We start from the raw sequence: 27,974 nt of genomic DNA, 5'->3' as shown, positions 1-27,974 counted from the left end.
GAAGATCCACCTACCAGAGGCGGATTGGCCATAGGGGTCACAGGGAAGATTCCCGGTGGGCCGACGCACCCGCGGGGCCTGTTTTGTTTGAGGACATGTGGTCCTATTAATAGACATAATGAATAAGATGCAAAATAATTTGCATATATGAAAATTACTTTGCCACTTAGCCTGTGATTGCAGATGATCTAGTGTATGCTCTGTCTGCCTGCTTGGCTGACATATAAGATTGGGTGAATAGTGATTGGGATACGGTTGGTGTAATAAGCAAGAAAATATATCTTCTAAAGCAGGGGTGGGGAACCTTTTTTCTACCAAGGGCCATTTGGATATTTATAAAATCCTTCGGCGGCCATACAAAAATTATCAACTTAAAAATGAGCCTGCCCCCAATAGATATGCCCCAGTAGATATGCCCCCAGTCAGTAGTTATGCCCCCAGTAGATATACCCCCAGTCAGTTGTTATGCCCAGTAGATATGCCCCCAGTAAGTATGCCCCCAGTCACTTGTTATGCCCCATTAGATATGCCACCAGTCAGTTGTTATGCCCCATTAAATATGCCCCCTTGTACCGACGCTTACACACATACATTAAAAGAAAAAACTACAATACTCACCAGCCCCGCTCCTCTTTCCGGACCGTTGCCCTCCGCCTGGCCACTCACTCCTCAGAACTATGGGAGAGAAGTCATGACATCTCTCCCATAACACCGCACAGCAGCACACGCACACTGCCAGAGCCAGAAGCCAGAGCTCAGGAGTGAGCTCCTGCCTCTGGCTGCTACTGAGGGTAAGAAGCCAGGCGCCCACTAGTAACAAAATCTCAGCGGGCGCCCGGCTAGGTGTGCCGGGCCGGATCAAGTGGCTCTGCGGGCCTTATACGGCCCTCGGGCCTGAGGTTCCCCACCCCTGTTCTAAAGAATGATATAGTTTCCTAAATTCTGAAGGCATATCATATAATGTGCTCATAATATTTAATTTTATTTCCTTTTAACATCCCCCTTGATGCTGGACATGCCCACTATATGTAAAGTCTTGGGGGGAGGGTGCTGCTGCCACGGCCCATGGTTAGACCTTACCCCTCTGGTGCTGCCCATGTGGGGCCACTAGTGCAAATTTTCCCAGGGCCGCTTTTTGTTCCCAATCCACCCCTGCCACCTACCCCAGCCCAACCCACACAAATACCATCATGGGTGGGAGCTGGGCTCGCGGGCGGCGAGGTGGCTGGCATAAGATTAACCATCGTGGGTGGTGTGGTGCGGGCGGCAAGGTGCAGTCTGGGCGGCGCGTGTGGCTGGTGTCAGACTACGCAGCGTGACCTCTGACATCATGTCGGGCTGCGCAGTACGCACTGCTGGGGGCAAGGGGAGCTGACAGGAGGGAGCCGAACAGCGTCTGAGCCTCCTGAGGACGCTCAACGCTGCCCGGCATTAAAAAAAAACAATGGGGCAGGTAAATCCCTCAATCCCCGTGATTGGAGCTTCCAATCCAGGAATTGAATTCCGGACATTTTTTGGCCTAAAATTTAAATCCCGGGATCCCGCTGATCCTGATCCCGGGATTGGCCTCCCTAACGGTAAGTATCATGCAGCTCAAAATCAAATTTGAATTAAAATGTCAAAACTTGCCACTACAACAAGTAGAAACCTAATAGTTACAAATGACCTTATTTAAAATCCTCTCTGCATGTCTAATTACAATTGAAGGTCAGTCGTGCACGCGTTACGTTCACCCCTCAAGCTCAAGCACACGTTTTCTCCCTGCCAGCAGATGGCGCTGTCAGATATTCTGCTTTAAAAGCCGCTCTGGCAGAACGGGTGAGCACAGGCGCATGCGCAACGCGTGCTGTCAGAGCCGCAGCTAATCCGCGCAAGCGCAGTGTGGTTTCGCTCCCTCCCTTCTCTCTCCCCGCCAAGGTGAGGCCCGGCTCTGCAGCAGTCCGTACCCGGCTCCGGTTAGGCTGAGACCCGGAGATGGGGAATATATGAGTCTGATAGCGGGGATCGGACCGCGGTGTTGCAGGGGTGTCTGCGTCGGGATTAGCGTCACTGCGGCTGCTGGATATGTATGACCTTGTGCCCGTCCCAGCAGTGCTTGGCTGCTCGGTGTCACTGTGGCCGCCTACATGGTCTCCTGCACTGTAGTGGCTTAGCCTCGCTGGGCGTGTGTCTCTCTGCAGTGCTTCTTCCATACATTGCCCGGTCCCTGCAGCAGGGAGTCGCCCTCTATGGCAGCAGCAGCATCGGGCTCAGGTGTCACGGTCACAGCATAATGCCAGGCCTGTGTCTTCCGTAGTACCCGTATTCCACATATTCCCGATTTTTCTAGGTTTGACTGTTGAGATGCATAGTCCTGGAAACCGTGATGATGCGTGTAATAGCTCCCCCTGCTGTGTCTGCTGCCCGCACTTAATATGCCCGGGTAGTGGGTGCCAGAAGCAGCAGCAGTTGTCCCTACGTTGGCAGACAGTAAGGCTGTCCCCACTTCCCCTGCTGCAGATGAGCCTTCTCCAGGAGGCCTTTATGGACCCGGAACAAGAGGCTCTGTTACCAGGCGCGTCCAGCACTGTACCTAATGGCTATGGTGGGGATACTTAGATCCCAGCAGCAGGTATCCCGAAAGTCAGAATACTGACTGATCCCGAAGGCAAGTACTGTGGCCTTGGGGTTAGGCTGCGGGAGGACACAGTTGGGATTAGGCTGCTTTAGAGGTGGGATAGGGCAAAAATACTTTCCACGATCCTCTGGGATTCTGTTGGGATCCTGATTGCCAGGATTTTGTACCTGCGGTGTACTACATACCTGCTGCCCCCCCTCCCTTCTCACATCTCTAACTTGCCTTGCATATCTGATCGTTTCAGGTGAAAATGATGCTATGTCGCAGGAGGCGTCTTGTGCTAAAAGATGTTCACTGGCGGCAGCGTAGAACCGATGTCTGCATCCAGAGATGTGGCATCGGATCACCATCGTGATCATTGGTCGCAGCAACGGCCATCTGAGTAACCTTAAGGTTACTGGCCTAGGCCGTAGTCGCTGGCCTCGGCACGCCTGCATAACAGTCGTCATGCCTCCGTTTTGTGAAACTGTCCCCGTCTCCCTGCTGAAACAGTGCTGTGGCTTCACACGCACTGTAACCAGGAGCCACATCAGCATCGCAACGTGTGCACAGCGGCGCAGTCAACGAAACATCGGTCAATAGTGCCTGATGCACTTACTGCATCCGGTTCTGAATCAGGCCTTACTTCACTTGTATATCTCTTACATTGAGACCTACAATAATATATAGTGTGGATTTTATGGTCTGAAGATCACATGGGTATCTTTGTTTTTAATTTTAAAGCAATACAGTGATGAGCAAGTTCCTGCTCCAAGTATGTTTGATGTAAGGTTGCTGTAGGTTTATATCATATACATTTTGTATGTCTTGTTTTCCAGCAGCACTTCTTGTAGCCTTTGTCTGTCCACTTTAACGGCAAAATGTACGCTTGTGTCAAGCTGATGTCCAACCCATCCCTGGTAAGTGCTCTGTACTTGTTTAAATATAATTTCAAGTGATAGAAGGGGGGAGGGGATATATATCTATATCTGTGTGTATTTCTTTTGGGTTGGGGAGAGTATTTGTACTTGGTGTATAATTTTGGGACAGTAATGTCATGTTTAAGCATTTTTGATGAATGTACTTAACAGATAATGTTCTTTTCTTTGTATCCCAAGATGAAGAATGGAGTATGCTTGCTCAGCCGACCCCTGTCTACCGCACTACTGAATCCATCTGTACTCAAGACAGATCAGGTATGGTGACACTCTTTATACTGACCTGTCTTTCATGGAAAAGAAAGCATCACGTTATAGTAGTTATTATATTTTAGGCTATATTTTTCAGTAACTAATTAAGTGGTTACTACTTAGACTTCTAATACATTTCTCTTATGTCCTAGAGCAGGGCTGGCCAAACCAGTCCTCGAGATCTACCAACAGTACATATTTTCCAGACCACCTAGCTGGTGCACAGGTGTAGTCATTACTAATTAAGATCTGCTGCATTCATTCCTAACTGACAATTCTACAGATCTCCAGGAGGCCTGGAAAACATGAACTGTTGGTAGATCTCGAGGACCGGTTTGGCCAGCCCTGTCCTAGAGGATACTGGGGTTCCACTTAGTACCATGGGGTATAGACTGGTCACTAGGAGCCATGGGCACTTTAAGAATTTGATAGTGTGGGCTGGCTCCTCCCTCCTACCAGACTCAGTTTAGAAAATGTGGCCGGTGGAGCTGGTCACGCTTATGGAAGCTCCTGAAGTTTTCTGCATTTATTTTTCTGCTTGTTATTTTCAGGCAGGTCTGGATGGCACCAGCCTGCCTGCTTCGTGGGACTTAGGGGAGGAGGGGTGGGCGGGAGCCCAACCTCTTGAAGGGTTGATGGTCCCGTTCCCCACCGACAGGACACTAGCTCCTGAGGGAACTATTCACAAGCCCCACCATGGTGAGCGTACATTTCCGCAGCACACTGCCACCCCTAACAGCCAGAAGAAAGAAAGAGTGGTGAGTACTAAGCCGATGTCCCGGTTAGCGGGTCACCGGCTTCTATGGCGGCATGAGGGCACGGAGACGCACAGCTTCTCACCGGGGCGGATTGTGTCTCCAGACTTGGTGCACAACTGCATCTCGGTACACAGTACCCACACTGGCAAACAAAGCCTTAAAACGAATCTGGCTCCATTTTAAGCACAAACTAACCTCAGCCAGCATTAAAAAAAAAAAAAAAAAAAAAAAAGTGGGAACACTGCGTGCCATTGAAGTGGCGGGGCTTCACTATGAGAGCATCCTGCAGCTCACCAGCGCCATTTTCCCTCTGCAGTGGATACAGATGCTGACTGACAAGGACACGCAGCTCCTCTGGTGTGACTTAAGCTTACCTCAGCAGTACCAGAGGGTCATAGCAGGGGGGGAGAGATTATTAGTGTACTAGGTCCCCAATCTGCGACCCGGCTAAGCTTGGCATTAGCAATAAGGGCGCTGTGTGCTGGCTCCAAAATATGTCTCTCCCTGGAAGGGCTCTTTGTGGGTTAATTGTGCTTTTAACCTTTCCTGTGTGTTCTGTCACATTTACAATATGTCAGGCAAAGAGTGTGTTTCATGTATGGCAGAGTGTTCCTCTTCCCCAGGGAGCTCACTACTATGTACTCGGTGTAGTGCACCTTCTCAGACTAGCGGGGCTGAACCAGCGTGGCTGGATTCCATTACAGGAATGATTTCCAATATATCTAATAAATTGTCCCGCCATGAGAAAGAGACGCAATACTTAAGACCAGAGGTTCTCAAACTCTGTCCTCGGGAGCCCACACAGTGCTTGTTTTGCAGGTAACCCAGCAGGTGCACAGGTGTATTAATTACTCACTGACACATTTTAAAAGGTCCACAGTTGGAGCTAATTATTTCACTTGCGATTCTGTGAGGAGACCTGCAAAACATGCACTGTGTGGGCCCCCGAGGACAGAGTTTGAGAACCTCTGCTTAAGACAGTCTGTGGATGAGATTATGAATAGAGACTCAGTCCCCTGCCATTTGTCCACAAAAACAAACTCTGGCCCTTATCCTGCAGTCTGACTTTTGACACTGAGGGGGTCAGACATGGAGGAGGGGAAGGTGGATTCAGAAGGGGGGGGACGCTGCTCTGTCACAGGGAATAGAGGCTCTTATAGAAGCTATCAGTTGTTCTGCAAATTCCAGATAAAGTGACAGAGGAGTGTGAGGAATCTTATTTTAATGTAAAAAAGAAATCCTCAGTCACTTTTCCTGTGTCAAAGGAATTGAATACCCTGTTTGAAGAACTGTGGGTTAATCCTGATAAGAAATTTTAAAATCCCTAAAAGGTTACTCTCATCTTTTCCTTTTCCTCCTGAGGATAGGAAAAAATGGGAAAGTCCACCAATAGTTGTTGAATCGGTGTCCAGGTTGTCACGGAACATTGTATAACCTGTCCCAGTCTGAAAGACACTGCTGATTGTAAAATTGAGACTACACTTGAATCCTTGTACACGGCTGCTGGGATGGCCCAGAGACCCACTATAGCATGTGCGTGGATTACTAAAGCCATTGCTAGATGGTCAGGTAACCTAATTGAGGGGTTGGATTCCTTATCTAGGGGGAAAATTGTTTTACTCCTGCAACATATACAGGACACTGCGATAAAAGTGGGTTTGCTTAATGCACGCACTACTGCTATGGCAGTGTCAGCACGCAGGGGCTTATGGTTACGCCAGTAGACTGCGGACGCAGAGTTAAGGAAAGGTGAGGAAGGGCCTACCCTTCACAGGAGAAGCCTTATTTGGAGACTAACTAGAAAATGGATCTCCAAAGCTACTGCGGGTAATTGTAAGCTTGCGAGCAGGGCCTTCCTACCTCTGTGACTGTTTATTACCCAGTTTTGTTATATCATTGTTATTTCCAAATGTAAAGCGCAAGGGTATTTGCTGCACTATATAGGAAACGGTTCATAAATAAGAAACTGTTAATAAATAAGTCCACATATCTTCCTTCTGCAGCTCCCCCAACCAGTAAGACCTACTCTACAGTCCTTTCGGACTGCCAAGTTTAAGGGCAAAGCCAGAGGATCTTCTACAGCCAATAGAGGCGCAAGAGGTAAACCATGCAAACCAGCAACTGCCAGCTCTCAGGAACAGAGCTCAGGCTCTGCTTCCTCAAAACCTTCAGCATGATGGTGGACTGCGATGCCTGGAAGACTGGCAGGTGGGAGCCTGACTAAAAAAAATTTCAGTCACATCTGGACAACATCATGCCAGGATCCCTGGGTCATAGATCTTATTTCCCAGGGTTACAGACTGGAGTTTCAGGAACTCCCACCTCAGATTCTTCAAATCAGGCTTACCAGTTTCACAAGGGGCAAGTATAACTACAGGACGCTAGTCAAAAACTGGTACAGACTCTGGTCATTGTTTTCCGGTTCCACCTCATCTGCAAAACAAAGGGTACTATTCCAACTTGTTTGTAGTACCGAAACCGGATGGTTCAGTAGACCAATTCTGAACCTCAAGTCGTTGAACCTGTACTTACGAGTGTTCAAATTCAAGATGGAGTCTCTGAGAGCGGTGATCTCAGGTCTGGAGGAGGGGGAATTCCTAGTGTATCTGGATGTCAAGGATGCGTACCTTCACATTCTGATCTGGCCGCCTCGCCAGGCTTATCTATGGTTTGCACTGCAGGACTGTCACTACCAGTTCCAGGCTCTACCTTTTGGTCTCTCCTGTTAGGTTCCTGGTACTCAGAACAAGGGAGATGTTATGAAGTGAGTCCAGAGCACCAGGACGTAATGCTGGGAAAGGGGAATGGAAAGGGAATAGCCCCTGGCGCCCTATCTCTGTTGTCTCGCCCGTGCTGTCGGTACACTCTTGCGAGACTATGGTTGCTTGAGCCCATGGCAGCCGCGTTTGAAGGGCGGATTACGTCTGCCCAACTTCGATGCCCCCTCAGGTCTTAATGAGAGACAAAGAGTGTACCGAGATAACAAGGGGCCCTCTAACTGAAACAACCATAGCCAGGGGCTACTAACTAGCCTAAAACTAAATGTATGTGCGGCTTGCCGCCAAAGGAAAAGAACAACAACGGAAATGCTGACCACACGCCGACACAATACTTTTGTGTCCCGGCGGTGACAGCATAAGCAGAACCCTCTGCAAAACACCAGTGACAGAAATAATAACGGAAAACAGCGGCCTAGGCCGACAGACGCGGCAGAGCCGCTACTCACGGAACCGGTACGAATACTGGCAAACGGACAGGAACTCCCAATGCTGCTGACACAGACTCTCAGAACTGGAGGACAGGCAGAACCCCAAACGACAGACCGGTGGACACCAAGAAGCCAGAAACTTGACCAAGCACAGGCAAAGGCACTGGACCTCAGGACAGGAACGCCTCACGGCAGGACACTGGATCAGACACAGGAAGCAGCTCGACTGACACTGCTGCACAGGAGCTCAGGAACTAGCAGGAACCAAGCTCAGAACTCAAGCAGACTGGAAACCTAGAAATATCACCAGCATCTGTGAATTGCACTGAGCCAGCATATAACAGAGAGGCCTAATTAATAATGTCATGCAGCTGCCCTGTTGCATGACTCCAAACTGACAAAATGCAATTAGCAGCCAGGTGAGGCTGAACCCATGGGAACAAGCTGCAATTACAGACTCACCAGCGGCAGCAACCAAGAGTATTCTTAAACAGAGCAACGGGAAATCCTGGCCTGCAAGACAACTTATAAACTTAAAATAGGAATGAACCACTACCTGTGGTTCATAATAGTATGCCCTCCTTAAGGGTGAGCTCCGAGCACCCCATGACACCCACAGGGAACATGAACAGAAGAATAACATAAAATACCTAACCGACATGCAAAACAGGAATGAGCCACAGCCGTGGCTCATAACATCTCCACGGCACCGAGGTTGTTCACCAAGGTGATGGCAGAGATGATGTTTCTCCTTCGCAAGCAGGGAGTGAACATTAATTCCGTACCTGGACGATCTTCTGATAAAGGCTCCATCCAGGGAGAGGTTGTTGAACAGCATTGGCCTCACAACCAAACCACTCCTGGATCACGGCTGGATTCTAAATCTTCCAATATCACACTTAGAGCCAACTCGGAGGCTCCCATTTCTGGGAGTGATACTGGACACAGTCGCAGAAAATTTTTCTTCCATTGGAAAAGGAATTGGTAATCTAGTCGATGGTTCGGGATGTCCTGACAGCCAACCCGGATATCTGTGCAACTTTGCATTCGCCTTCTGGGAAAAATGGTGGCCTCTTACGAGGCTTTTCGGTACGGAAGATTTCATGCACGACCCTTCCAGCTTGATCTGTTGGACAAATGGTCCGGATCACATCTTCACATGCACCAGAGGAGTCGTCTGTCGCCAAAGGCCAGGATCTCCCTTCTGTGGTGGCTACAGACTTCTCGCCTGATCGAGGGCCGACGGTTCGGTATTCAGAATCCAGATTCTGCTAACCATGGACGCAGGCCTCAGAGGTTGGGGAGCAGTCACCCGGGGGGTGCAGTTTCAAGGAAGATGGTCAGTAAGTCGTCCTTCCAATCAACATTCTGGAACTCAGGGCTATATTCAACGCCCTTCTGCAGGCCTCATATCTTCACGATCAGGCCATTCAGGTGCAGATGGACAATGTAACGGCGGTGATGTACATAAACCGACAGGGTGGAACGAAAAGCAGAGCAGCAATGTCAGAGGTGTCAAGAATTCTCCTCTGGGCAGAAAAACGTGCTGTGGCATTGTTGGCGGTCTTCATTCCGGGAGTAGATAACTGGGAAGCAGACTTCCTCAGCAGACATGACCTGCACCTGGGGTAGTGGGGCCTTCACCCGGAGGTGTTCAGGTGCTTGACAAGTTGATGGGGATGTCCACAGATCGACATGATGGCCTCTCGTCTCAACAAGAAGCTCAAGCAGTATTGTACCAGGTCGAGAGACCCACAGACAGTGGCAGTGGATGCTCTGACGACTCCATGGGTCTATCAGATGGTGTACGTGTTTCCTCCACTTTCTCTGATCCCAAGAATTCTGAAAAGAATAAAAAGGGAAAAGGTTCAAACAATTCTCATTGCTCTGGACTGGCCAAGAAGAGCCTGGTACTCTGACCTCCTGGAGATGCTTCTCAAAGATCCGTGGCCTCTACCTCTTCGCGAGGATCTTCTGCAACTGGGCCCGTTCGTCTATCAAGACTTACCACGGCTACGTTTGACGGCATGGAAGTTGAACAGCTGATTCTTGCCAAGAGAGGCATCCCTGACAAAGTCATCCCGACTGTGATCCATGCCAAGAAGGTGGTAATGTCTAAACATTACTACCGTATTTGGAAAAATATTCTGCGGTGGAATTTCATCTGAGATGTTTCCTGCTTTTTCTGCAGTCGGGTGTGAATGTGGGCCTACATCTGGGCTCCATAAAAGTCCAGATTTCGGCCTGGTCTATTTTCTTTCAGAAACAATTGGCTTCTCTTCCTGAGGTGCAGACATTCTTGAAAGGTGTTCTGCACATCCAACCTTCCTTTGTGACTCCTACGGCACCTTGGGATCTCAATTTGGTGCTGCAGTTCCTCCAGTCGGACTGGTTTGAACCGTTACAGGAAGTAGATGTTAAATATCTTGCGTGGAAGACAGTCACACTGTTGGCCTTGACTTCAGCGAGATGTGTGTCGGAGCTAGGGGCATTGTCTCTCACAAGCCCCTATTTAATTTTCCATGAGGACAGAACTGAACTCTGAGCTCGTCAGCAATTGCTTCCTAAGGTGGTGTCTGCATTTCACATCAACCAACCTATTGTGGTTCCGGCTGTTACGGACACCTCTGCAATTTCAAAGTCTTTGGATGTTGTGAGTGCTTTTGAAGGTGTATGTAAAGAGGACAGCTTGTCACAGGAAATCGAACTCTCTGTTCGTTCTCTATGATCCCAATAAAATTGGGTGTCCTGCTTCAAAGCAGTCAATTGCGTGCTGGATCAGGCTCACTATCCAGCATGCTTATTCCACGGCAGACTTGCCGGTTCCAAAATCTGTTCAAGCCCACTCAACTAGGTCGGTGGAGTCGTCTTGGGTGGCTGCCTGGGGTGTCTCGGCTTTACAGCTCTGCCGAGCGGCTACTTAGTCAGGTTCGGACACATTTTACAAGTTCGATAGTTTGACCAAACTGAAGGTCCTCAGAGGCCAGTCAGTTCTGCAGGAACCTCAGCACTGTTCCACCCGGTTTGGGAGCTTTGGTACTTCCCCCATGGTACTAAATGGAACCCCAGTATCCTGGACGTAAGAGAAAATAGGATTTTAATTACCTACCGGTAAATCCTTTTCTCATAGTCCATAGAGGATACTGGGTGCCCGCCCAGTGCTTCGTTGTTCCTGCACTGTTACTTGGTTAAGTATTGTTGTTTTGGTTCAGCTGTTGCTGTTCCTGTTTCAAGTTTGATTAGCATGGCTTTCATCTGGTTTGTGTGCTGGTTCGGAACCTAACCACTTTCCTTCTATATCCTTCTCTCAAAGTATGTCCGTCTCCTGGGGCACAGTTTCCTAGACTGAGTCTGGTAGGAGGGTATGGAGGGAGGAGCCAGCCCACACTATAAAATTCTTAAAGTGCCCATGGCTCCTAGTGGACCAGTCTATACCCCATGGTACTAAATGGAACCCCAGTATCCTCTACAGACTACGAGAAAAGTATTTACCGGTAGGTAATTAAAATCTTAGTTTCTGCCCAGGGGTGTATTAAGAGAGGAGGGGGCCATGTGCAGTTTCTGTCTGGGCCCCTTCTCTAGCCTGCAGTGCAGAGACTGGGCACTAGGAGACCCTATTGCTGTCCTAGAGTCTAGTGCGCAGGTCTCTGGGGAAACTGCGTGGTGGCCACTTTCCTGGTGGTTTTTCTACTGCTGCATTTCTGAAATGCCAGGAAAATGTCGCTGCTTTTGCCGGTGGGGGACTCCAGAGAGGTAAGTATTGAAAAAATGGGTGTGCGGTGTGGGCCCCCTGCACCCATTATAAATACGCCACTTTCTGCCCATTGCGCTGTAATTTTAATTAACTAATTTGGTAAGGTCAGAAAGAGGAGATGTCTGTCAGTTACATTGCTGTTGTATCACTGAAACTACCTGTGTATTAAAAGGCCAGACCAGCAACTATTTGAACTTCTCAAAGGTTGTGTTAAGCCTGCAAAGCGTGACACATCGAATAGGATGTGTACAGCAGTCTGTACATCCCTATAGTTGTATCATACAGTTGGCTTTACAGGGTGGGTGGCTGTGTGTTTAAATTCTATATAATAAGTAACTGAGGTATGCATACTTGTATAGTATTCATTCTAGCATCCTGCACATAATCAGTAAGGAGGGCATATTTTAATTTTGAAGGGCAATTTTTTGACATGATGTAGCCTCACAGCTATTGTAGCTGTAGCAATACATATAAAATGTGGCTTTTAAAAATGAAAATATGCCTCTCACTGGTTAGGTGCAGGGTGCTAGACTATACACTACAGGCTGCCATTCTAGCAGGGAGGTGCGTCTCTAATGGAGCATAGGCATGGTGATTGCAAGCTTGGCAGACGTGTGCTGCAGGAATCAGTGTGGATTGGTTCATTCTTACATTGATGCTGCTAGTGATGTCCCAGTAGCTCAGATACCTGCAATCTTAGCATTATTACTTCTATCAACTCCGTTAGGTGACTGTACTAGATACGTGGGAGGAGCTGCAGCAGCATAATGGAGTGTAAGGTAATACAGTACTTTACATTTCAGCAGCAATGAATTGCCTGGGTAATACAGGAAATTTTAATTTTTCTCTTCGTGGTTCATATCTGAGCATTGAAAACTGCTGCAAAGGAGTCTCCTAGAAATATGCCTCAAAGGGATGAAATGAGTGTGAAGGGCGTGTTTAGTTAAGTAATGCACAGCTTCTGATACACAGCAATGCCGATTAGTGGCTACAAACTATTACAACTTAAATTGAGCATTACAACTTACTTGACACACTATGGCGGTAGTTTAATTCTATGCCAGCCAGGAAGTCTCCAGCTACACGTGGGGTCCACTTTGCACAGCCCTAAGTCTACTTTAATCTGCGATCTGGCTCAGTGTGCTGCTCCCTTGTCTATTTAATCTGCGATCTGGCTCTCAACTGGAGGATTTGGCCCACACATGGCTCTATTAAAGCAGAATGACTGGCTTGCAGTGTGCTCACATAAGGGACACAAGCACACAGTACTTGTAGCTGGGCTGGTTCTTCTTTAGGCGTGTATTATGATTGGTTCACAGTTATCATGTCATCAGGTCAACGTGAGATTGTGGACCTGGTCGAACTATCAACATGCTTAGCAATGACCATGTTGACATTCATCATCTACATGGATGATATGCCAGCATGAACTGTCCACAAACCATCCCTGGGGTGTCTAGTGGTGTCTTACCTTCTCCCAATGGCAGCGACTGCTCCAGCATTGTCTTCCAGGTCATAGGCAGAGTTCCACCAGCAGCGCACTGGTGAGTATTCTACCCCTTACCCTCCCACTTGTGCTTAACGACCCTCTCGTCAGCCCGTAAGCATCTGCAGCCTCAACATGGTGAAATTGTGCCTGACTATATCTTGAACTATGTGAACATGGTTACTCTTAAAATTCTGACTGGATAACAATCGTTGGACAATAAGCACTTTACACTAGAATTAATTGAAAGCGCATTGTATCCTGTCACAATGAAAGCATTGGGTACTTATTAACCTAGGTTGCCACTGATATGTTATGGATTTTGCTATGATGCTGGGTACAGAGCAGCTATTAACCTGGCTTCTGTTCCCTGTCCTAATTAGTGATGCCAAAAACACCAAACACCCAATTGGGTGTGGTATAATAGATGGACAGTCAATAAATAGACACCACATGTTAGACAGTCAAAAGGTCGACATGAAAATGGTCTACATAGAAAAGGTAGACACCATATTTTCTCTAACGTCCTATGTGGATGCTGGGGACTCCGTAAGGACCATGGGGATTAGCGGCTCCGCAGGAGACTGGGCACAACTACAAAGAAAGCTTTTAGACTACTGGTGTGCACTGGCTCCTCCCACTAAGACCCTCCTCCAGACCTCAGTTAGATTCTTGTGCCCGGCCGAGCTGGATGCACACTAGGGGCTCTCCTGAGCACCTAGAATGAAAGTATATTTCTCTAACGTCCTAAGTGGATGCTGGGGACTCCGTAAGGACCATGGGGAATAGCGGCTCCGCAGGAGACTGGGCACAAAAGTAAAAGCTTTAGGACTACCTGGTGTGCACTGGCTCCTCCCCCTATGACCCTCCTCCAAGCCTCAGTTAGATTTTTGTGCCCGAACGAGAAGGGTGCACACTAGGTGGCTCTCCTGAGCTGCTTAGTGAAAAGTTTAGTTTTAGGTTTTTTATTTTCAGTGAGACCTGCTGGCAACAGGCTCACTGCATCGAGGGACTAAGGGGAGAAGAAGCGAACTCACCTGCGTGCAGAGTGGATTGGGCTTCTTAGGCTACTGGAGATTAGCTCCAGAGGGACGATCACAGGCCCAGCCATGGATGGGTCCCAGAGCCGCGCCGCCGGCCCCCTTACAGAGCCAGAAGACAGAAGAGGTCCGGAAAATCGGCGGCAGAAGACGTCCTGTCTTCAACAAGGTAGCGCACAGCACTGCAGCTGTGCGCCATTGCTCTCAGCACACTTCACACTCCGGTCACTGAGGGTGCAGGGCGCTGGGGGGGGGGGGCGCCCTGAGACGCAATAAAACACCTTGGATGGCAAAAAAAATGCATCACATATAGCTCCTGGGCTATATGGATGAATTTAACCCCTGCCAAAATACATAGAAAAATGGGAGATAAAGGCTCCGCCCCCTTATCGGCGGCCTTATCTCCTCGGCACACTGGCGCCATTTTCCCTCACAGCTCCGTTGGAGGGAAGCTCCCTGGCTCTCCCCTGCAGTCACTACACTACAGAAAGTGTTAAAAAAGAGAGGGAGGGCACTAATTACGCGCAGTATTAAAGATACAGCAGCTATAAGGGGAAAAACACTTATATAAGGTTATCCCTGTATGTATATGTATGTATATATATATATATATATATATAATATAGCGCTCTGGTGTGTGCTGGCAAACTCTCCCTCTGTCTCCCCAAAGGGCTAGTGGGGTCCTGTCCTCTATCAGTGCATTCCCTGTATGTGTGCTGTATGTCAGTACGTTTGTGTCGACATGTATGAGGAGAAAAATGATGTGGAGACGGAGCAGATTGCCTGTAATAGTGATGTCACCCCCTAGGGGGTCGACACCTGAGTGGATGAACTGTTGGAAGGAATTACGTAACAGTGTCAGCTCTGTATAAAAGACAGTGGTTGACATGAGACAGCCGGGTGCCTGTCCAGACGTCTCATAGGCCGTCAGGGGCTCTAAAGCGCCCGTTACCTCAGATGGCAGATATAGACGCCGACACGGATACTGACTCCAGTGTCGACGGTGAAGAGACAAATGTGACTTCCAGTAGGGCCACACGTTACATGATCGAGGCAATGAAAAATGTTTTACACATTTCTGATAATACGAGTACCACCAAAAAGGGGTATTATGTTCGGTGAGGAAAAACTACCTGTAGTTTTCCTGAATCTGAGAAATTAAATGAGGTGTGTGATGATGCGTGGTTTTCCCCCGATAACAACTGATAATTTCTAAAATGTTATTGGCATTATATCCTTTCCCGCCAGAGGTTAGGGTGCGTTGGGAAACACCCCCTAGGGTGGATAAAGCGCTCACACGCTTGTAAGAACAAGGGCTCTACCCTCTCCTGAGATGGCCGCCCTTAAGGATCCTGCTGATAGAAAGCAGGAGGGCATCCTAAAAGGTATTTACACACATACTGGTGTTATATTGCGACCAGCAATCGCCTCAGCCTGGATGTGCAGTGCTGGGTTGGCGTGGTCTGATTCCCTGACTGAAAATATTGATACCCTAGATAGGGACAGTATATTATTGCCTATAGAGCATTTAAAAGATGCATTTCTATATATGCGTGATGCACAGCGGAATATTTGCCGACTGGCATCAAGTCTAAGTGCGTTGTCCATTTCTACCAGTAGAGGGTTATGGACACGACAGTGGTATGGTGATGCGGATTCCAAACGGCATTTGGAAGTATTGCCTTATTAAGGGGAGGAGTTATTTGGGGTCGGTCTTTCAGACCTGGTGGCCACGGCAACAGCTGGGAAATCCACGTTTGTACCCCAGGTCGCCTCTCAACATGAGAAGACGCCGTATTATCAGGCGCAGTCTTTTCGTGGGCAAGCGGGCAAAAGGTTCCTCATTTCTGCCCCGTGACAGAGGGAGAGGAAAAAGGCTGCAGAAATCAGCCAGTTCCCAGGAACAGAAACCCTCTCCCGCCTCTGCCAAGCCCTCAGTATGACGCTGGGGCTTTACAAGCAGAATCAGGCAGGGTGGGGGCCCGTCTCAATGAATTTCAGCGCACAGTGGGCTCACTCGCAAGTAGACCCCTGGATCCTTCAGGTGATATTTCAGGGGTACAAATTGGAATTCGAGACGTCTCCCCCTCGCCGTTTCCTAAAGTCTGCTTTACCGATGTCTCCTTCTGACAGGGAGACAGTTTTGGAAGCCATTCACAAGCTGTATTCCCAGCAGGTGATAATCAAGATACCCCTCCTGCAACAGGGAACGGGGTATTATTCCACACTGTTGTGGTACCGAAGCCGGACGGCTCGGTGAGACCGATTCTAAATCTAAAATCTTTGAACACTTACATACAGAGGTTCAAATTCAAGATTGAGTCACTCAGAGCAGTGATTGCGAACCTGGAAGAAGAGGACTACATGATGTCTCGGGACATCAAGGATGCTTACATTCATGTCCAAATTTACCCTTCTCACCAAGGGTACCTCAGGTTTATGGTACAGAACTGTCACTATCAGTTTCAGACGCTGCCGTATGGATGGTCCACGGCACCCCGGGTCTTTACCAAGGTAATGGCCGAAATGATGATACTCCTTCGAAGGAAGGGAATTTTAGTTATCCCTTACTTGGACGATTCCCTGATAAGGGTAAGATCCAGGGAACAGTTGGAGGTCGGTGTAGCACTATCTCAGGTAGTGTTGCGGCAGCACGATTGAATTCTCAATATTCCAAAATCGCAGCTGATTCCGACGACTCGTCTTCTGTTCTTAGGGATGATACTGGACACAGTTCAGAAAAAGGTGTTTCTCCCGGAGGAGAAAGTCAGGGAGTTATCCGAGCTAGTCGGGAACCTCCTATAACCGAGCCAAGTCTCAGTACATCAATGAGATGGTTCTGGGAAAAATGGTGGCTTCCTATGAAGCAATCCCATGCGGCAGATTCCACGCAAGAACTTTCCAGTGGGACCTGCTGGACAAATGGTCCGGGTCGCATCTTCAGATGCATCAGCGGATAACCCTGTCACCAAGCACAAGGGTGTCTCTCCTGTGGTGGTTGCAGAGTGCTCATCTTCTAGAGGGCCACACATTCAGGACTGGGTCCTGGTGACCACGGATGCCAGCCTGCGAGGCTGGGGAGCAGTCACACAGGGAAGGAATTTCCAGAGCTTATGGTCAAGCCTGGAGACATCACTTCACATAAATATCCTGAAGCTAAGGGCCATTTACAATGCTCTAAGCTCAGCAAGACCTCTGCTTAAAGGTCACCCGGAGTTGATCCATTCGGACAACATCACGGCAGTCACCCACGTAAACAGACAGTGTGACACAAGAAGCAGAAGGGCAATGGCAGAAGCTGCAAGGATTCTTCGCTGGGCGGAAAATCATGTGATAGCACTGTCAGCAGTATTCATTCCGGGAGTGGACGACCTCCACCCGGGAGAGTGGGGACTTCACCCAGAAGTCTTCCACATGTTTATAAAACTCGACAAGTATTGCGCCAGGTCAAGGGACCCTCAGGCAATAGCTGTGGACGCTCTGGTAACACAGTGGGTGTACCAGTCAGTGTATGTGTTCCCTCCTCTGCCTCTCATAACCAAGGTACTGAGAATTATAAGATGGAGAGGAGTAAGCACTATATTCGTGGCTCCGGATTGGCCAAGAAGGACTTGGTAACCGGAACTTCAAGAGATGCTCACGGAGGATCCGTGGCCTCTACCTCTAAGAAGGGACCTGCTCCAGCAAGGACCCTGTCTGTTCCAAGACTTACCGCGGCTGCGTTTAACGGCAGGGCGGTTGAACGCCGGATCCTGAAGGGAAAAGGCTTTCCGGATGAAGTCATCCCTATCCTGATCAAAGCCAGGAAAGATATAACCGCAAAACATTATCACCGCATTTGGCGAAAATATGTTGCGTGGTGCGAGGCCAGTAAGGCCCCGACGGAGGAATTTTCAACTAGGTCGATTCCTACATTTCCTGCAAACAGGAGTGTCTATGGGCCTGAAATGGAGGTCCATTAAGGTTCAAATTTCGGCCCTGTCAATTTTCTTCCAAAAAGAACTAGCTTCAGTCCCTGAAGTTCAGACGTTTGTGAAAGGGGTACTGTATATACAGCCTCCTCCTTTTGTGCCTCCAGTGGCACCTTGGGATCTAAATGTAGTTTTTGGGTTCCAAAAGTCACATTGGTTTGAACCACTTAAATATGTGGAGTTAAAATATCTCACATGGAAAGTGGTCATGCTGTTGGCCCTGGCCTGGGCCAGGTGCGTGTCAGAATTGGCGGCTTTATCCTGTAAAAGCCCTCATCTGATTTTCCATTCGGACAGGGCGGAATTGAGGACTTGTCCTCAGTTTCTCCCTAAGGTGGTTTTTCAGCGTTTCACCTGAATCAACCTATTGTGGTGCCTGCGGCTACTAGGGACTTGGAGGACTCCAAGTTGCTGGACGTTGTCAGAGCCCTGGAAATATAGGTTTCCAGGACGGCTGGAGTCAGAAAATCTGACTCGTTGTTTATTCTGTATGCACCCAACAAGCTGGGTGCTCCTGCTTCTAAGCAGACTATTGCTCGTTGGATTTGTAGTACAATTCAGACTGCACATTCTGTGGCAGGCCTGCCACAGCCAAAATCTGTAAAAGCCCATTCCACAAGGAAGGTGGGCTCATCTTGGGCGGCTGCCCGAGGGGTCTCGGCTTTACAACTTTGCCGAGCAGCTACTTGGTCAGGAGCAAATACGTTTGTAAAATTCTACAAATTTGATACCCTGGCTGTGGAGGACCTGGAGTTCTCTCATTTGGTGCTGCAGAGTCATCCGCACTCTCCCGCCCGTTTGGGAGCTTTGGTATAATCCCCATGGTCCTTACGGAGTCCCCAGCATCCACTTAGGACGTTAGAGAAAATAAGAATTTACTTACCGATAATTCTATTTCTCGTAGTCCGTAGTGGATGCTGGGCGCCCATCCCAAGTGCGGATTGTCTGCAATACTGGTACATAGTTATTGTTACCAAAAAATCGGGTTATTATTGTTGTGAGCCATCTTTTCAGAGGCTCCTCTGTTATCATGCTGTTAACTGGGTTCAGATCACAGGTTGTACGGTATGATTGGTGTGGCTGGTATGAGTCTTACCCGGGATTCAAAATCCTTCCTTATTGTGTACGCTCGTCCGGGCACAGTATCCTAACTGAGGCTTGGAGGAGGGTCATAGGGGGAGGAGCCAGTGCACACCAGGTAGTCCTAAAGCTTTTACTTTTGTGCCCAGTCTCCTGCGGAGCCGCTATTCCCCATGGTCCTTACGGAGTCCCCAGCATCCACTACGGACTACGAGAAATAGAATTATCAGTAAGTAAATTCTTATTTTAGGTTTTTTATTTTCAGGGAGATCTGCTGGCAACAGACTCACTGCAGCGAGGGACTAAGGGGAGAAGAAGCGAACCTACCTAACAGGTGGTAGTTTGGGCTTCTTAGGCTACTGGACACCATTAGCTCCAGAGGGATCGACCGCAGGACCCGACCTTGGTGTTCGTTCCCGGAGCCGCGCCGCCGTCCCCCTTACAGAGCCAGAAGCACGAAGAAGGTCCGGAAAATCGGCGGCAGAAGACTTCAGTCTTCACCAAGGTAGCGCACAGCACTGCAGCTGTGCGCCATTGCTCCTCATGTACACCTCATACTTCGGTCACTGATGGGTGCAGGGCGCTGGGGGGGGGGCGCCCTGAGGGCAATAGATAACACCTTGGCTGGCAAAATATACATCCTATATAGTCCCAGAGGCTATATAGATGTAAAATTACCCCTGCCAGTATCACAGAAAAAGCGGGAGAAAGTCAGCCGAAAAGGGGGCGGGGCTTCTCCCTCAGCACACTGGCGCCATTTTTCCCTCAGTCCCGCTGGAAGGAAGCTTCCTGGCTCTCCCCTGCAGTCTGAGAAAACTACAGAAGGGTAAAAAAGAGAGGGGGGGGCACTAAATTTAGGCGCAGTATAGATATATATACAGGTTGAGTATCCCATATCCAAATATTCCGAAATACGGACTTTTTTGAGTGAGATAGTGAAACCTTTGTTTTTCGATGGCTCAATGTACACAAACTTTGTTTAATACACAGTTATTAATAATATTGTATTAAATGACCTTCAGGCTGTGTGTATAAGGTGTATATGAAACATAAATGAATTGTGTGAATGTAGACACACTTTGTTTAATGCACAAAGTTATAAAAAATATTGGCTAAAATTACCTTCAGGCTGTGTGTATACGGTGTATATGTAACATAAATGCATTCTGTGCTTAGATTTAGGTCCCATCACCATGATATCTCATTATGGTATCTAATTATTCCAAAATACGGAAAAATCCGATATCCAAAATACCTCTGGTCCCAAGCATTTTGGATAAGGGATACTCAACCTGTATATGTAATATATATATAAAAAAGCAGCTATAGGGAAAACACTCATTGATGGTGGGATCCCAGTGTTATATAGCGCTCTGGTGTGTGCTGGCATACTCTCTCTCTGTCTCCCCAAAGGGCTTTGTGGGGTCCTGTCCTCTGTCAGAGCATTCCCTGTGTGTTTGCGGTGTGTCGGTACGGCTGTGTCGACATGTTTGATGAGGAGGCTTATGTGGAGGCGGAGCAGATGCCTGTAAATGTGATGTCACCCCCTGGGGGGTCGACACCTGAGTGGTGCTATGGAAGGAATTACGTGATAGTGTCGACTCCTTACATAAAAGGTTTGACGACATACCTAATGTGGGACAGCCGGCTTCTCAGCCTGTGCCTGCCCAGGCGTCTCAAAAACCATCAGGGGCTCTAAAACGCCCGCTACCTCAGATGGTTGACACAGATGTCGACACGGATACTGACTCCAGTGTCGACGACGAAGAGACTAATGTAACTTCCAGTAGGGCCACACGTTACATGATTGAGGCAATGAAAAATGTGTTGCACATTTCTGATGTTACCCCCGGTACCACAAAAAAGGGTATAATGTTTGGAGAGAAAAAACTACCAGTAGCTTTTCCTCCATCTGAAGAGTTAAATGAAGTGTGTGAAGAAGCGTGGGCTTCCCCTGATAAAAAGATGGTAATTTCTAAGAGGTTACTAATGGCGTACCCTTTCCCGCCAGAGGATAGGTCACGCTGGGAAACATCCCCTAGGGTGGATAAAGCGCTCACACGCTTGTCGAAGAAGGTGGCACTACCGTCTCCGGATACGGCCGCCCTGAAGGAATCTGCTGATAGAAAGCAGGAGGCTATCCTGAAATCTATATACACACACACAGGTGTGATACTGAGACCGGCTATAGCTTCAGCCTGGATGTGCAGCGCTGCTGCTGCGTGGTCAGATTCCCTGTCAGAAAATATAGATACCCTAGACAGGGACACTATTTTGCTGAACGTAGAGCATATTAAAGACGCACTCTTATACATGAGGGATGCACAGAGGGATATTTGCCGGCTGGCATCCAAAATTAGTGCAATGTCCATTTCTGCCAGGAGAGGGTTATGGACTCGGCAGTGGACAGGGGATGCAGATTCCAAACGACACATGGAAGTTCTGCCTTATAAGGGTGAGGAATTGTTCGGGGATGGTCTCTCGGATCTCGTTTCCACAGCAACAGCTGGGAAGTCTACATTTTTGCCCCATGTTCCCTCACAACCAAAGAAAGCACCGTATTATCAGGTTCAGTCCTTTCGGCCCAATAGGGGCAAGCGGGTTAAAGGCGCATCCTTTCTGCCCAGAGGCAGAGGTAGAGGGAAAAAGCTGCAGCATACAGCCAGTTCCCAGGAGCAAAAGTCCTCCCCCGCTTCCTCAAAGTCCACAGCATGACGCTGGGGCTCCACAGGCAGAGCCAGGTACGGTGGGGGCCCGTCTCAAGCATTTCAGCAAGCAGTGGGCTCGCTCACGGGTGGATCCCTGGATCCTTCAAATAGTATCTCAGGGGTGCAAACTGGAATTCGAGACGTCTCCCCCCCCCCCCCCCCCGCCGTTTCCTCAAATCTGCCTTGCCAACCACTCCCTCAGGCAGGGAGGCAGTGTTACAGGCAATTCAAATGCTGTATTCACAACAAGTGATAGTAAAGGTGCCCCTACTTCAACAAGGAAGGGTTTACTATTCCACAATGTTTGTGGTACCGAAACCGGACGGTTCGGTGAGACCCATTTTTAAATTTGAAATCCTTGAACACCTATATCAAAAAATTCAAGTTCAAGATGGAATCGCTCAGGGCGGTTATTGCGAGCCTGGACGAGGGAGATTACATGGTATCGCTGGACATCAAGGATGCTTACCTACATGTCCCCATTTACCATCCTCACCAGGAGTACCTCAGGTTTGTGGTACAAGATTGTCATTACCAATTCCAGACGTTGCCGTTCGGTCTCTCCACGGCTCCGAGGGTCTTTACCAAGGTAATGGCGGAAATGATGATACTCCTTCGAAGGAAGGGAGTTTTAATTATCCCGTACTTGGACGATCTCCTGATAAAGGCGAGGTCCAGAGAGCAGTTGTTGGTAGGGGTAGCACTATCTCGGGAAGTGCTACAACAGCACGGCTGGATTCTAAACATTCCAAAGTCACAGCTGGTCCCTACGACACGCCTGCTGTTCCTAGGGATGGTTCTGGACACGGAACAGAGAAAAGTGTTTCTCCCGGAGGAGAAGGCCAAGGAGCTGTCATCTCTAGTCAGAGGCCTCCTAAAACCAAAACAGGTGTCGGTGCATCACTGCACGCGGATCCTGGGAAAAATGGTAGCTTCCTACGAAGCGATTCCATTCGGCAGGTTTCATGCAAGAACCTTTCAGTGGGACCTGTTGGACAAGTGGTCCGGATCGCATCTTCAGATGCATCGTCTGATAACCCTGTCTCCAAGGACAAGGGTGTCTCTGCTGTGGTGGCTGCAGAGTGCTCATCTTCAAGAGGGCCGCAGATTCGGCATACAGGACTGGGTTCTGGTGACCACGAATGCCAGCCTTCTAGGCTGGGGGGCAGTCACACAGGGAAGAAACTTCCAAGGACTATGGTCAAGTCAGGAGACTTCCCTGCACATAAATATTCTGGAACTAAGGGCCATTTACAATGCCCTAAGTCAGGCAAAACCCCTGCTTCAAAACCAGCCGGTACTGATCCAGTCAGACAACATCACGGCAGTCGCCCATGTAAATCGACAGGGCGGCACGAGAAGCAGGACGGCGATGGCAGAAGCCACAAGGTTTCTCCGATGGGCGGAAAATCACGTGTTAGCACTGTCAGCAGTGTTCATTCCGGGAGTGGACAACTGGGAAGCAGACTTCCTCAGCAGGCACGACCTCCACCCGGGAGAGTGGGGACTTCATCCAGAAGTCTTTCAAATGATTGTAAACCAGTGGGAAAAACCACAGGTGGACATGATGGCGTCCCGCCTAAACAAAAAGCTAGAAAAATATTGCGCCAGGTCAAGAGACCCGCAGGCGATAGCTGTGGACGCTCTGGTAACACCGTGGGTGTACCGATCGGTTTATGTGATCCCTCCTCTTCCTCTCATACCAAAGGTACTGAGGATAATAAGGAGAAGAGGAGTAAGAACTATACTCATTGTTCCGGATTGGCCAAGAAGAGCGTGGTATCCGGAACTTCAAGAAATGATGTCAGAGGACCCATGGCCTCTACCGCTCAGACAGGACCTGCTGCAGCAGGGGCCCTGTCTGTTCCAAGACTTACCGCGGCTGCGTTTGACGGCATGTCGGTTGAACACCGGATCCTGAAGGAAAAGGGCATTCCGGAGGAAGTCATTCCTACGCTGATAAAAGCTAGGAAAGAAGTAACCGCGAACCATTATCACCGCATATGGCAAAAATATGTTGCGTGGTGTGAGGCCAGGAAGGCCCCAACGGAAGAATTTCATCTGGGCCGGTTCCTGCACTTCCTACAGTCAGGGGTGACTATGGGCCTTAAATTGGGTTCCATTAAGGTCCAGATTTCGGCTCTATCGATTTTCTTCCAGAGAGAATTGGCTTCACTACCTGAAGTTCAGACTTTTGTTAAGGGAGTGCTGCATATTCAGCCCCCTTTTGTGCCTCCAGTGGCACCTTGGGATCTCAACGTGGTGTTGGATTTCCTAAAGTCACATTGGTTTGAGCCACTGAAAACCGTGGATTTAAAATATCTCACGTGGAAAGTGGTCATGTTGGCCTTGGCTTCGGCCAGGCGGGTTTCAGAATTGGCGGCTTTGTCATGTAAAATTTATGTTTCCAGGACAGCTGGAGTCAGGAAGACTGACTCGCTTTTTATCCTGTATGCGCCCAACAAGTTGGGTGCACCTGCTTCTAAGCAGACTACTGCTCGCTGGATCTGTAGTACGATTCAGCTTGCATATTCTGCGGCTGGACTGCCGCATCCTAAATCGGTAAAAGCCCATTCCACAAGGAAAGTGGGCTCTTCTTGGGCGGCTGCCCGAGGGGTCTCGGCTCTTCAACTTTGCCGAGCTGCTACTTGGTCAGGAGCAAACACGTTGGCTAAATTCTACAAATTTGATACCCTGGCTGAGGAGGACCTTGAGTTCTCTCATTCGGTGCTGCAGAGTCATCCGCACTCTCCCGCCCGTTTGGGAGCTTTGGTATAATCCCCATGGTCCTTACGGAGTCCCCAGCATCCACTTAGGACGTTAGAGAAAATAAGAATTTACTCACCGGTAATTCTATTTCTCATAGTCCGTAGTGGATGCTGGGCGCCTATCCCAAGTGCGGATTGTCTGCAATACTTGTATATAGTTATTGCTTAACTAAAGGGTTATTGTTGAGCTATCTGTTGAGAGGCTCAGTTGTTATCATGCTGTTAACTGGGTATTGTATCACGAGTTATACGGTGTGATTGGTGTGGCTGGTATGAGTCTTACCCGGGATTCAAAATCCTTCCTAATTGTGTCAGCTCTTCCGGGCACTGTATCCTAACTGAGGTCTGGAGGAGGGTCTTAGTGGGAGGAGCCAGTGCACACCAGTAGTCTAAAAGCTTTCTTTGTAGTTGTGCCCAGTCTCCTGTGGAGCCGCTAATCCCCATGGTCCTTACGGAGTCCCCAGCATCCACTACGGACTATGAGAAATAGAATTACCGGTGAGTAAATTCTTATTTTTTTATTTATTTTGCATTTCTGGTTTTTTTTTGTGGCTAGTTATCTCATCTGGGACCCCCAATTGTAGAAAGGCATACTCGCCACAAGGTTTATAACCAACTCTGTGGACATGGATAGAGAAGGTATGAAAAAGTCCAAATACATGTAAAATTAAAAAGACCTGTCTACTTTGTCGTCCCATTTTCATGTCGACCTTTTGACCATGTTGACATTTTGTACTGTACCGGTTTCATGTCGATCTTTTGACTATGTTGCCCTTTTGACCTTGTCGACCTAATGTCTAACATATCTTTTCTATCTATTGACTGTCTAGCTAGACACTGTCTGTAATCCGGATACCCACCCAATTGCATCTAAGGGGTATATTCAATTGAAGTTGAAAACTGCCGTCTGTCGAAAAGACAGCAGTTTTCGACTTTTTAAGGTCGAAACGTGATTCGACCTATTCAATGCTTTCCGACAAGTCGAGGCATTCGACTTGTCAAAGCACGTGGATCGGCAGAATAGCTGCCGATCCACGCGTTGATGTCAAACGGGGTTAAATCCGACAGGTTTTGGCCCCCTTTTCGACCATCTCAATCCGACATCAAAATGATGTCGGCATGAGATGGACCCGGGGGGGAGGTGGGGGGGGGGAGCCGGCGGGATAGCCGGCGGGCATACTGGGAGATCAGCGCTACACTCACCCGCCCGACCTCACGGCAGTGTTTTCTTCGTAAAGTGACCGGGAACCCCAGTTAGTGCACAGTGTCCCCTCACATGGCTCAATTTGCTCGCCATGCTTCAGGCAAAGTGCCTCAGTTACCGTTCCCGATTGTAATCCACGTGGATCGTGAAGTATGAAGGTTCTAAAAATTAAAAACATTTGAAATACTAATGTTGACCAACAGTGGTCACCCTAATGAGTGTCGACCTAAGTGCTGTCAACCTAAAGACTGGATACCCATTCTAATATATTAGTCTCTACAGATAGAAATTTCATTGTATCTGATTTCACTCAAAGGGACTACAAGTCCCATAATATCCTGGGCATGAATTTAAAGCTTTTCTCCGACACATGTAAATAAACTTTGATCAGGAGGTCCAAAATAACATTAATCAATAGCACATTTCATTGAAAAAAAACCAATGATGTAATGCTATACTCGTGTGTTTACTAGATTGGCTCACCTTTTAATTTTGTAATGTTAGTTATTTGCACTTTTGTAACTGTTTGCATTTATTTGCCTTTTTTTTTTTTTTTTTTTTTTTAAATCAGGATCTTAAGGCCCATACACACTAGTCGATAAAGTAAACGGCGTCTCTCATTTTGACCCTCCTGAGTGACGTAGTTTACTATTGACTAGTGTATACGCTGTAATCTTCGAGCGATTCGCAACCACGCAGGTCGTTAACAACCCTCTGTCTCGGCCCTGCATGCAGCTGAATTTGGTTTCATCGTCCAAAGCTGCCACGGCCGGCCGCAGCTAGAGATATCTCAGTGTTTGTGCCCGCTGTCAGGCGTCTCGGCCCGGGAGGGGGACACACGACGCAATGTTGCTCACAGAGCACATTGTCTTGTGTGTACCCACCTTTAGTTGAGATTAGGGCTCTGTGCTGTTATTATGAAAACCTTTATAGTCTGGATAAAATTGTGCTGTTATTTGTAATGACATACAGTACATGTAGGGGATATAGATATAGATATATATATATATATATATATATATATAATTTTCTATGGGATACTAGTGAATACTGATTGTCTCAGCAGATGGCACTTGTTCCAGCTCGAGGGATCCAGAGCAGCGCCGTGTGCCGGGATATAGATACTGCAGCAAAGTTTATTGGCGCTGGAGCTGCCACTGTAGGAGTAGCTGGCTCTGGTGCTGGTATTGGAACAGTTTTCGGGAGCCTCATTATTGGATATGCCAGGTAAAGTTTTCCCAAAGCTACTTCATTTTGTCAAACCCCTTGCATGTATTACCCCCTATGTCACTTACAGTGAGGCTCTCCCTCCCTCCCTCCTTTTTTTTTTTTTTTTTTTTTTTCCTGCCAGGGCAGTCATTTACAAAGCATGGTTTTGCCTTGTAAATGATCGTCCCTTTAAAAAAACAAAGTCTCAGTTTGGCCAGCATCCCGCACCTCTAGCAAACTCTGCCGCTATTACATTGCGCCTATAATGTATAATTGAGTTAGTCTGTGTTTTCTTTGCTTTGTAGTGATAGTCATATATATATATATTTTTTTTTTTTTTTCTCTCTGCAGGAACCCATCCCTTAAGCAGCAGCTGTTCTCCTATGCCATCCTGGGCTTTGCCCTATCTGAGGCTATGGGACTGTTCTGCCTCATGGTTGCATTCCTTATCCTGTTTGCCATGTGATTAATCTGACCTGTCCTGCAAATGCGTCCTGTGTGTCTGTCCGGGGAGGGTAGAGCCCTTTGCACCAGATCTGCCAGTGGATTCTGGGAATAAAATATAATTTGAAAAATAAGCATGTGCTCTTGTTTCATGGTGTTTTATTGAATAGCCTTGTAACGGAGAGTCCTGTATGAGGTTACCCTTGCAATTCTTTTTAACTCTTCATTTAAAATGATACAAGTGACAGTAACAAATCAATCTTTAGTGAATAGATACACAAGGTATTTTTATGGGACAAAGGTCTGGTGTCAAAATTGAGAAGGGAGAATAGATAAGCTATGTGCCACTTTGGGGTGGGGAGGGGGGAGTATTTATTAAATTGAATATATGTGATTCTGCCCGTAGTGGAAGCTCAATGGTACACAGATTTAAGGGAAGAGGATAGTAATTTGTTTCATTCATATAACATGTTAGATATTGTTTCTCTGACGTCCTAGTGGATGCTGGGAACTCCGTAAGGACCATGGGGAATAGACGGGCTCCGCAGGAGACTGGGC

At 48.1% G+C, this 27,974-nt stretch overlaps 1 protein-coding gene across 3 annotated transcripts; it reads left to right on the top strand.

The window, feature by feature from the left end:
* The first annotated feature begins 1,827 nt into the window (after window positions 1-1,827).
* On the top strand, window positions 1,828-27,550 carry ATP5MC2 (ATP synthase membrane subunit c locus 2). Of its 3 annotated transcripts, none has more exons than XM_063952158.1 (5): window positions 1,828-1,917; window positions 3,436-3,516; window positions 3,715-3,792; window positions 26,830-26,990; window positions 27,324-27,550. In XM_063952158.1, the coding sequence occupies exons 2-5, from the start codon at window positions 3,478-3,480 to the stop codon at window positions 27,436-27,438; spliced, it is 393 nt and encodes a 130-aa protein (XP_063808228.1). In that variant the 5' UTR covers window positions 1,828-1,917; window positions 3,436-3,477; the 3' UTR covers window positions 27,439-27,550. The 3 variants fall into 3 exon arrangements, with proteins under 3 accessions (XP_063808228.1, XP_063808226.1, XP_063808227.1); XM_063952156.1 differs by having other exon boundaries at window positions 26,827-26,990; XM_063952157.1 differs by having other exon boundaries at window positions 1,832-1,917; window positions 3,439-3,516; window positions 26,827-26,990.
* The last annotated feature ends 424 nt before the right edge of the window (window positions 27,551-27,974 follow it).

The sequence above is a fragment of the Pseudophryne corroboree genome, chromosome 2 (genome assembly GCF_028390025.1).
Source record: "Pseudophryne corroboree isolate aPseCor3 chromosome 2, aPseCor3.hap2, whole genome shotgun sequence".
Taxonomy (NCBI): Eukaryota; Metazoa; Chordata; class Amphibia; order Anura; family Myobatrachidae; genus Pseudophryne; species Pseudophryne corroboree.
The sequence above is the reverse complement of the archived record's forward strand: the minus strand, read 5'-3'. Positions and strand labels throughout refer to the sequence as shown.

Coding starts and splice junctions, on each gene's coding strand:
- ATP5MC2 (XM_063952156.1), top strand. CDS start 3,478: ATGTACGCTTGTGTCAAGCTGATGTCCAACCCATCCCTG. Junction 3,793..26,826: donor CTGTACTCAAGACAGATCAG/GTATGGTGACAC, acceptor TGATTGTCTCAG/CAGATGGCACTTGTTCCAGC. Junction 26,991..27,323: donor CTCATTATTGGATATGCCAG/GTAAAGTTTTCC, acceptor TTCTCTCTGCAG/GAACCCATCCCTTAAGCAGC.